General features: G+C 38.5%; 1 protein-coding gene across 1 annotated transcript; it reads right to left on the bottom strand.

Annotated features, from left to right (window-relative positions):
• Positions 1 to 1,459: 1,459 nt before the first annotated feature.
• LOC105558490 (ubiquitin carboxyl-terminal hydrolase 8) lies at positions 1,460 to 10,583 on the bottom strand. The gene is made up of 11 exons (XM_012006190.1): positions 9,708 to 10,583; positions 9,271 to 9,629; positions 8,260 to 9,175; positions 7,986 to 8,155; positions 7,166 to 7,301; positions 6,912 to 7,070; positions 4,112 to 4,348; positions 3,933 to 4,037; positions 3,648 to 3,854; positions 3,132 to 3,487; positions 1,460 to 2,885 (listed from the first exon to the last, which is right to left on the bottom strand). Exons 1-11 carry the CDS (start codon positions 10,038 to 10,040, stop codon positions 2,771 to 2,773), a joined length of 3,093 nt encoding a protein of 1,030 aa, XP_011861580.1. The 5' UTR covers positions 10,041 to 10,583; the 3' UTR covers positions 1,460 to 2,770.
• Between the last annotated feature and the right edge of the window lie 201 nt (positions 10,584 to 10,784).

Here is a 10,784-nt window from a genome sequence, read left to right as displayed (position 1 = left end):
TTACGTCGCGCCCCCTCCCACCCGCCTGCCCTTAACGCGGGAGGGGGAGGTTCTCCGAGGGGGCTGCGGCCCCCGCGGCGTATATCGGCGCTGTAAATTTATCGCGGTGTTAATACTCGCCCGCCTCCTCGGGCGAGGCCGGGCCTTAAATCAATGGGAAATATTCCTAATTGGAATATGGAAAAAGTTGGGCCGAGCGCGCGGCACCCGCGACACGGCGACGACACGGGGGGAAAGAGGGGGGGGGGGTCGAGTCCTTTCCCCCCCGAGGGTCGTATTAAAGGATAAAAGAATATAAATTGTCCCGGGAAGGCGGGGGACGCGAGACGGGCCGAGGAGAAACGGCGACAAGTTTCCGATTAAGGCACGGGGACGTGTATTGAGCTACAGATTGCGTTCGCACGGCCGGTTATTAACGACGCGCGAAAGTTCGGCACTTGTCGCGCAGGGCCCGATGCTAATTGCCGACGACCGCGGCCGCTGGTACCGCGAGTATACGCGAACTCGCGAATTTTCGCGGGCCAACTTCGCATCGACATGTCGATCGTAACGCGGCGGTACAATTGATTTGCTGTTTCATCAAGGGCGCGGACGGGCGCACCTTGAAAATTTCACGCACGGAGACCCGCGAGAATTCGGGCGAATTGATTTTCACGAAACTTTTTATCGAAGCGAGGTTTATTTTGCCTCTACTCCCAACTGTAAAATTCAATTATAGAATTTAATTAGGTATCAGTTCATACACCACAACGACTTTTATACGTTTCGTTAACGTACTTGGTGAAACTAAGTGTTCCCTCGAACGGGTAGATTGAAGCTGATAAGAAAACAATGCGATACCTGGAAAAATATGTTCGCGTTGAAAAGATTTAATAATTGGAAGAAAGGACGTGTTCCGATTATATGTTCGTCTAATCGGAATAGAAGCATCAGTTAAACGTGATAAAATGCAATATGACAAGAGTAGCGCTATATAACACGATGGAGAAATAAAAATCCTCATTTAATATCAGTGTATCCGTGTGAATGTATTCACGTGAGATTTACTTAGAATTTTTATTATCATGATAACAAAAATTCAAAGTAAATAGCACGCAAGTAATCGAAGAAACTGTTGTAGATCTCGTAATAAAGAAATTTTATATCTATTAAAACAGAGCATTGACTACAAGTCAGGTCTGTGTTTGCGAAATCAATGTTTAAAATTATGTATACCAGACTGCAAGATCGAAGAATCGCGTACACTCCCAATGCGAGCCACTTCTTACACGTTTTAATTACATTATCAGTCTTAAACAACATTGCGATCTTTTCAGATATCCCGAACGCCCTGTATTCGCAATAGCGCTGGTCACATCTTTGAAAATTTCAGCACAGCGTATCTCGTGATCGAAGAGAGAAAGGATGTTGCGCATATTCTCTTCCTGTAAAAGAGTAGGAACGAATTTGAAGAAATAGATTCGTTGCACAAAATCACGATGTTATTGGCGCTTTTCCTTGACATTTTAGAAGTATATTACGCACCTCACACGAATAATAATAATATAATTATATATGGCAATAATAAATCAATAATGTGAGTTGTGTAACGAACTAGCGAACTCACGCAAAATTCATCTAATTCTAGCTTTTGCAACTGAAAATTGCTTTCACACTCTGTGTCAATATGTACGGCAAATACATACAAAATATTCGAGGTTTGTTATATTATACTACTCGCGGGAACACATTTATATACATAAATATATTAGCATAACTGTACCAATATAGTTACATATATAAATTACTAATATAATTATATACATAAACGCATTGCCACAAAGTATGAAAGTAGCTTGTATTTGCAAAGATCGTATATTATATATAGCCTTCGTTGAAATATTATTTTCTGGGTATAGAAATATTACATGTATGACTAATTATAAAATGTGATGTGTTCTTTGGGCTGCTCGAAAGCCAATAAACTTACATATACACGCGCACAATAGTTCGTACGTAACGGAATTCTGCTCAACCGTTTTTCTTTTTTAAAGCGTACGTTTCAACGAAGCATTTTGCTTCACGTACAAAATGGTCGTACGTTGCGACAATACTGGCAGCGCAGCGAAGAAGGCAGTTAGTGTGCTGCTAATCCGGTCTAAACCGCATACGACGTGTATGCCTTTTGTCTATGCCTATGTTAAACGCTATTCATGACTGCTGAAAAACTATTTGTGCAAAATATGATTAACTGAAGCACATTTTTAACAGTTGGATTTCAAAATTCGAATAAATCCCTCAAAAATGCCATCTATATTGCTTGATAAGGCAAGGAACTATGGCCCCTTTCGCTTTGTTTTAACATACAAAGCAAAACACATAATCCGGCTACAATAATGCAAAATGCTAAACGAATATAATGTAATCTGACTAATGTATTTAGGTACACTAATATAATTATACGAAGCTGTACACATATTAAAATATTCTCGCGTACAGCTATATCTTGCTTTACCCCTAAAGCGACAGACTGCAGAAATACAGAAAAATCGCCATACGTATTTACATTTCTTAATAATGAATGCCAGCACCGATGAAGCTTTCAATATCATCACGATCCCTATCACACGTTTTGCTCGTGCATAGGGAATTTATCATACAAAATATAATCGTTTAATATCTATAGAGCGTCGAAAATCATATTCATGTGTACTCCTTCCCTTAAGTAATATCACACTGAAGACTTTCGTCATAGCTGGATCTTGTTCACATCCGTGGCCGTGTCCTCATACTACATAATCGTGTTTGGAAATGACGTATAAAACAATAAATAGGCATTCGCATTTTGAGACTTTACTTGGCTCGGCGACGCCTCCGTGACAGTTTGATCATCGTACTTGTACCATCTGCAAATACATTATCGTTGTTACAATGGCATGAGAAATTTCCAATATTCCTGATATAGATTTCTATCGAGAAATCATATTCTATAACAGTATTATTAGAAAAGAAATACTCGTAAGAGAATAAAAATTTATGTTAACCTTGTATTCTGTAAGGTTCGCGCCCTTTCTCTCTTATTCTACATTAATACATAGAGTAAGAGAGATTATACACAGAGCATTTTTACGAAATATACCACACATACGTACTTATTTTGAGTAGCGTTTTTGCAGTACGCCGTGTAGTGACCGCCTTCCATTGTTCCGTAGTGATTCGATATCGCGTATAAAGTATAATTGTAATTACGGATATTGTTTGACATGATCGTCCTCGTGTTCTCCAAGACGAGGTACGGCTTCAGGTTGAATCCCGTGAGGGGAAAATCAACGGCGGTGTTGCGTTTCTCCAACCATCCGCCGCTCTCGGCAAAGCGGTTCAAGTGAATCACGACGATGGGTGCAAGTTTGACGAAATCGAACTTCTTCGTCGCGTCGCGTGGCGTCTGGCATTTGGGACACTTCCATCCGCTCACTTTCTGTCCTGTCACAAACTTTTCCATACAATCCTGAAATAGTAAAGCAATTTCATATAAGGTAACTGCCGCAAAACGTTACATATCGATTCAATTTAACCGTCTGTCTAATTATCCAGATCATGCTTCCATATGAAAAAAAAACGAGAGACGTAAAAACATTGTACCATTCGATATTTTGTAAAATACTCACATTTAAAGTACACCGATTGGACTGAGATAAAGACATTGTTAAACTATTAAATGTCTCGTACGTAGTACTCGCTTGCTTGCAAAATGAACATGTAATGGTGGATCTTAATTGTCCGAAAAATAAGTCCGATATTATAGATCTCTGCGAGTTCATCGCTTTGTCCCATTCTTTCTCCGCGTTGGTCATTTCGATCAACATTTTCGCCTCCTGCAAAGGCAACGCTTTAGTACTTTAGTCTTTATTTTAATATTAATTCTCGATGAAGTGCCCATCGCAAACTTCTACCTTCTTAAGATCATTATGCATCCAGTCTAAGAGAAACGTAAGAAATTCGTGGGAGTCTTGTTGCTCGTAACTTTCAAATTGCAATTTGTATTGTCCAACTGCAACCTGCAATGATAATAATTCATTACAATTGTACAAGTTACATTGGCATTGACAAGAATAAAGCCTACGACAAGTACCTTTAGGTCGTGAGGAGATATGCTTTTGTACTGGCCTCTCCACAGCGCCTTAATTACTTGAGCCACTTCTTCCACCACTTGGCCTTGTGTCACATTGTCATTATTCGTGTTGAGATCGTCAGCGTACGAGTTATCGGTAAAATATTTCGCTAAGTTCGTCGTGTTACTCAAGCACTGAATGATGCTGTTCATGTAACAAGAATTGCCCAAATTCTTCAGGCCGGTTATGCCCGGATGCTGCAAGTACACGGAGGCTACGCTTTTACGCTGATAAATCACATCAATTACATATAATTGTGCCAGGTATACGCAACATACACACGCAAACACCCACCGCTGTTATGACAAGAGAGAGTAGAGATGGACTAATAAGAATTTGCCATTGGAAGATTTCAACGTTTAGAGATTTTACTTTTAGCTCGTCTCTTTACGCGCGGTATCCCATTTTAATCTTGAATATATTTAAAACGTGTAAGTAAACTTTGTTTCCAAGGTGACAATTGTTAAAATTGTTTCAGAAATTCCATTTTATGAAATTTTTATAATAAAATAATAACTGTGTACGAGTAACTCATCTTTTCACAAAGAGCGGAATTCACAGTCGCAGAACTGTGTAATTTACTTTCCGCGTAACATAATTAAGCGCTTTATCGATCTATTTACATCAACATACGATGGTCAATCAAACCTTATAACGTACTTACTCTGACGTATTTATATATGTATATCGTATATTGACGCAAAGACTAATCTGCCATTCATTATTTTTTAATAAATTGTATTTGTTAATGAGTTCCTTTTTAACACATGACATTTCAAGCGTTGCGTTAAGAATTCGTGGATGAGCTCAGTATTTATTAAAATTATATTTCATATAATAATAACTATATAGTGTATATATAAATAAATATACACAAATATATATTATTTAATATAAGCAATAATGAATATTCCATTGAATGCAATAATTTTTATAGGAACCGGAGATACACACCCAACCGTTATTATGTATAATAAAAGATAAAAGAAAAACCCTTGAGGCTCCTGGGCTGATACTCGCGTCATAATTTCCAACATGACCATGGCGAGCCCGGGAGCCTTAATGTGAGATTGTTATGCCACTATTCATTACCTTTTTGAAATAATTAAGCAATTGCAACGGAATAATCCTCCTCTGAAGATACACCATTGTCTCTATCACTTTTCATCACAACGAAAAATTGTTTTATCACAAGTAAGCATTGTCCCCACAGGCATGTTTGACTTTTATCGTGCATCAAAAACACAATTACACATTCTACCGTTGTTGCAAGCTAACGAATGAATGAATCTTAAGCCAGTAGCAGATGTAATATAAATATATAATTGTAAGAAATGCTCCCTTATAGCGTAGAAAAAAAAACAATATCGCGGATACTTTCAGGAGGGAACACCTCCGACAGGTGAACCCCACTCTGACGAATATTACTCGGACACTGGCGCGTGTTTGTCGTAGCACTAATCGTCGGAAGTTTGTCAGTGGATTGGATTGAGAAACCCCACGTGTGTTGAGTCACTCCGGGCATGTACACGTGCGTGTACATTCATTTATTATATGATATAGTTATGCTGCACGTGACACGTGCTTCTACGAAGTTTCGTCTAAATCATTAGATGCGTGTCAACTGACCCAATGACTTTTATGCTGTCTATTAATTTAAAGTGCTTGCTCTGTATTTATAATTATAAGAAACTTATTTCGGTTTTAATGAGCTTCTTACGAATTACTCAATTTCTTTGGGGAGATACTAAATATCAAACATCAGTAGAAATAGTTCAATGGAGAGACACAACTTTTAAGTCACAATTTGCACATAATTATTGTTAATATATAATTATCAGAGCTTGATATATATATATTTTTTTTTAAAGGCACCGATACAAATATAGATACAGATACATTAAATTTAAGAAACGTAACTATATCTGTATCTCTTCACTGAATAAATTGAAGATTTATCTTGTTTCTATATTTTTTATATGAAAAAAGTTAAAATCTGATAATTATGTATTGAAGCTTACGGCCTGTTTAAATCATATAATTTTATTGAATAAAGAAGATATAATATTTAAAAATAATGTGGGTTACAAAAATAGTGATAAAATATCTTTCGAATAGTTTTGGTCAGTATTAAAGGGGGTCCACTTTAAGGACAAACACTTTATTGCACTAAGATATGTTATATGCTATTGTTTATGAAACAGACTGTTTCTCCATTAAAATATCTGAAGTATTTGCAATATCTTCCTGAAAACTACTAGATTCCTTCTACTTAAAATTATATTTTCATTTATGTTATACTAATTTTTCTACTGTTGAAGAATTTTAGAGGATTTTAAAACATTTTTCAAATAAAATCTCAATTAATATAGTACTAATTCTAATAAAATGAAATTATTTCCCGATTTTTAAACAAAATGCCTAAAATAAAATTGTACATATAAAATTCCATAATTTTGCCTGAGATCTTAAACTATTGTATTGATAGTATTGTATGGATAAATTCCACCAATATCATGCCGATATCTAGCAGTTCAATATCACACACGTGATTTGTGCCAAGCATTATATGAAATGGAAGACTGAGAATCCAACACCATAAGCATTTTTGATCGTTTAAAACACGGACTTTCGTCTCCAATGTCGCGAAAATGGATGTAGTGAAAGCGAAAGCTGTGATAGTATTCGTATGTATCATAAGATCGTATTAGCAATTTTGCCGGCAAGCGCCCGTACAATCTTGTCCGAATAAGTACTTACAACAGTGCCGTGAATAGGGGTCATTCGTTCCTCCCGATTTCCCCAACTAAGAGGAGACACTTTGATGTTCTCATTCCCAATTCCCAATCCATTCTGATTGCGAGGCGAAATATGTGGCTTAGAAGTTCTATCTATCTGAGGTGCTTTACGATCTCCCAACTAATGGAATTATGTAATTATGCGATTGCTATTTTAAATAGATCAACAAAAGAAAACGGATTGATTGTAAAATTGAGGCGCGAGGTTCCTCGTACCTGTAACAGATTTGGACTCGAATAGGAACGCTCCAGGCCGGTGTTAATGGATGAACCGTCAGTCTTCAAGGGCTCTTTGTAAACATCACTGTCGTTTTGCTTCATTAAATCCTTATGCTCTCTTTGTAAGAATTCTCTTTAATCACACAGCATAATATCAATTAAAACGAGAAATAAACTTTGTAAAATGTAATTTTAATAATGGCGATAAACAAACTACTGATAAAAAGTATCCTGAATAATAGATAAGAAAATAAGTCGCTAATAAATTGAGAATAAGATAGGATTTTACTACTTTAAGCAACACGACAAAATTTACTTATTTAATAATTTCACTCGGTTCACTAGCTTTTGCTCATATAATGCGGCAAGAGAAAAGCAATGAATAAAATAAGAACCATTATAAGTTTCTCCAAATAACAAATATTAGTCGAAAACATATTTGCCCATGTGATTAAATTGAAAAAAAAAGTCTGACAGCCTATCACCCTACATTTTTTAATGGATTCTGACGCTAAACTTTCTAGCCATAGAACTAAAAGTCTACTTTTAGAACACAACTGTGATTAGTCAATGGACATTATAAACTTTATATACTTTATGCTTCAGATATATATATATATATATATTATATATATTCGTCCATTCTGATTTTTAGAAGCAAAAAATATTATAAATTTTGTGTAAAATAAGAAACAATATTAAAATAATGTGCTAGTATAAAAATAACATTGAGCATAAAACTGTGCAGTAGCATTCAATGTATTAAATATATTAAGACTTTTACTTATTAATATTAATAAAGTATAAATGTATTTACTCCTGTATTTTTTTTCTCTTGGCTTCAATGTCTTTGATTTTATTCTTTTCCAGAGAGAGAGTAAGTTCAAGATTCTTCTTCTCATTATCCTCGGTGGCATTAAATTTGATTGCATCTGCCTCCTTTAAATAAGTCTTATACTCATTTTCGATTTTGTCATACATTTTGTGCTGCAACGCAAATTATAAAAATTTAATATTGAATTGTCTCCATAGCTTTTGTGTGGCGCAGACAATACATTAAAGCAGTTTATAAAAAATAAGTGAACAAGTACCATATCTTCTAATTTGACTTTTAGAGACTTTATTTCTGCTCGCAGATACTTTTCATCACTGGGACTGTACTTATCCTTACGCGGCGAATAAAGCGCGCATTCTTGGTCAAGCAATTCGTTGGCGAGCTTCGCTTTCGACTTTGCCAGTTCGTTCAATTCTTTCATGAACCTTAATACCTCCTTACATCGTGGATCATATGTCTTCAAGACGGTCGGTTTACTACTGCGATCAATCACCGGTTTCAGGTTCACTTCATTTTGCGTCATTTTATTCAACAATGTCTTAGGCTGAGATAACACTGGACTTTCTGGACTCTCCAATCGTTGTCCATTCACCGTGTCACCCCGAGGCGGTCGTTTGTCGTCAATTGATATTGTTACATGAGTAATAAAATTATTGGATTTGTTTGAAGAAACCGTGTTGTCATTGCTATTTGATCTGGCATGCTTGGGTGCCGCCGATTTGTTGTCGCTGTGATCCATTTCCACAACAATCTTCTTGTTATTCAATTTGCTTGTAATTAATCGATCCTTCTTCAGGATCTCGTCTTCCTCTTCAGACTCCAACCAATCGGGATATTCAAAATCTCCATTCAAAGTTTCCAAAAGCTCATTCTCGACATTGTTGAACTCTGGTATCTGGATACTGGGATTCGTTGTAAACGCCGGATACCGCGCCAGCCATTCTTGATATCCTCCATTCAGAATCGAAATCTTATTATGCTTTACAGTGGGGTCCCACTTCTCGAAAATATCCTTTAGTACATTCAGAGCGTAGGACTGTGCCAGGGTCTCCTGAGTAGCATTCCAGTCTACCAAGACTAAAATGTCTATGTGCTGTGCCGATCGATCGACAAATAATTGACGTGCACACTTGTCCTTTGTGAAACACTTTTCAAAGTGACAGCCCAGTAATCTACAAGCAAAGGTCCACCCAAGAAAAATTAAAATAACTTAAAAGGAAACAGAGTTACAAAAAGATACAAGGTTGCGCAAAAATGCTTCGCCTACCCTATTCTGATCTCAGACTGCGGAATGTTGATACATCTGTCGGACAATATCCTAGAACTTTCGTAATGAACCTTCTGCCTAGTGTCAATGATCAAATATCTGATGCCTATCTTATGTATCAGGTAATACACCTGATCGCACGATATAAATTTGTCACTGTCGCTGCACAAATTTATATACGTTGGATCGTCAGTCGGTATTTCTGGCAATTTCAATCCAATGTCGCTGTTCGGTGCCTCGGATTCGCTCGTTTCTACCTCCATTCTTTCCACCTTGTCGTTTTGCCTCTTGGAATTAAGCTCATAGCGCACTTCCAACTTTTGCTTCATCTCTGCAAGTACGTTTTTCACTTCATTTATCTAGAATATAAACATTCATGTATTTCATCAACTGTACGACACGTCAGGCTGCTCGTTTTAGAGACGTCCACCTCTTACCTTGGCGTCAGGTATGTTCTTAGTATAAGAATGGACAGACTTGCTGTCCTTAACGTGACTTGCCATCCTCCTCAACCATTCGACCGCGTCCAGCCACCTCTTCAACATGATGTACGCGGTCTCGTCGTCCCGTTCCTTCCTCGCCTGGTCGGCCTTGCTTTGCATAGCCGGGAGTCTCTGGTGCACGTAGCGCGGCTCTATACCCTTGTAACTGACCTTCGCCTTCGCCAGGAGATCGTTGACACAGGTGTACTTCAAACGCGTCGCGTCGGACATGCTGCCGGCCATCCTGACTCCGGATTCTCGGCGCGAGATCGCGGAACCGCCCGGCATCCGATGCGTAGTTTCGCTGTCAGTTCGGAGGACAAGTGTTAATAGTTTAATTCACTTAGGATACCGCGGGGCATAGCAGCCGATCGGTGACGATTCTGATGGAGACGGAATGTATCCCGCTCGAGACGACGTCGGACTGGGGCGCGCGGAGTGCTATCGATCACTCGGCGTGTCACGTCATCGGGGAAGCCTCTCGCGACAGTCTAATGACAGGCAAAGCAAGCCAAAGTGTCCTCCCGCTTGCCTCACGCGAATTCACACTATGTACCTCACCACGGTATACGCCACCGCCGCGGTTCTCCGTGCTTCAAGGTGTACCCGAGAATTGTAGATGTCAGCGGCAGTGTTGTTAGATTAGAGATCCTCAAGTAAGAGATGCGCAACCTTCGGTCGTTTGCAAGAGTATGGCGGCCTGCGCGCCAACAAGCTGCGTCACAGTGGGTGCGTTCCGAATTAGCTATATTTCTAGTTACAAAGTTGGTACCACTGTAACTAACTTGCGTAGGTTCCGTAAAGCCTCCGCTACAATGGTCGCGTTCAGCAGACACAACTGTTGAGTGAGCCCTCATTCACATGGAGCGTAACTTGCGTAGCGTAACCTGCGTATCACCAATCACAGGGTCATTCTGATAGAACCGTTTCAATAATTCCGTTGAAATAGTTCTGTGATTGGTGATACGCAGGTTACGCTACGCAAGTTACGCTCCATGTGAATCCAGCCTCAGCGCTCAATGATTTCTTAAT

The sequence above is a fragment of the Vollenhovia emeryi genome, unplaced genomic scaffold, assembly GCF_000949405.1.
Source record: "Vollenhovia emeryi isolate VEMERY1.0 unplaced genomic scaffold, V.emery_V1.0 DF939340.1, whole genome shotgun sequence".
In the NCBI taxonomy this organism is placed as follows: domain Eukaryota; kingdom Metazoa; phylum Arthropoda; class Insecta; order Hymenoptera; family Formicidae; genus Vollenhovia; species Vollenhovia emeryi.
Note: the sequence above shows the minus strand (reverse complement) of the source record. Positions and strands in the feature narration are given on the sequence as shown.

Coding starts and splice junctions, on each gene's coding strand:
- LOC105558490 (XM_012006190.1), bottom strand. CDS start 10,040: ATGCCGGGCGGTTCCGCGATCTCGCGCCGAGAATCCGGAGTCAGGATG. Junction 7,071..7,165: donor CGAGTCCAAATCTGTTACAG/GTACGAGGAACC, acceptor TAATTCCATTAG/TTGGGAGATCGTAAAGCACC. Junction 4,349..6,911: donor CCCCTATTCACGGCACTGTT/GTAAGTACTTAT, acceptor GTGTACTTGCAG/CATCCGGGCATAACCGGCCT.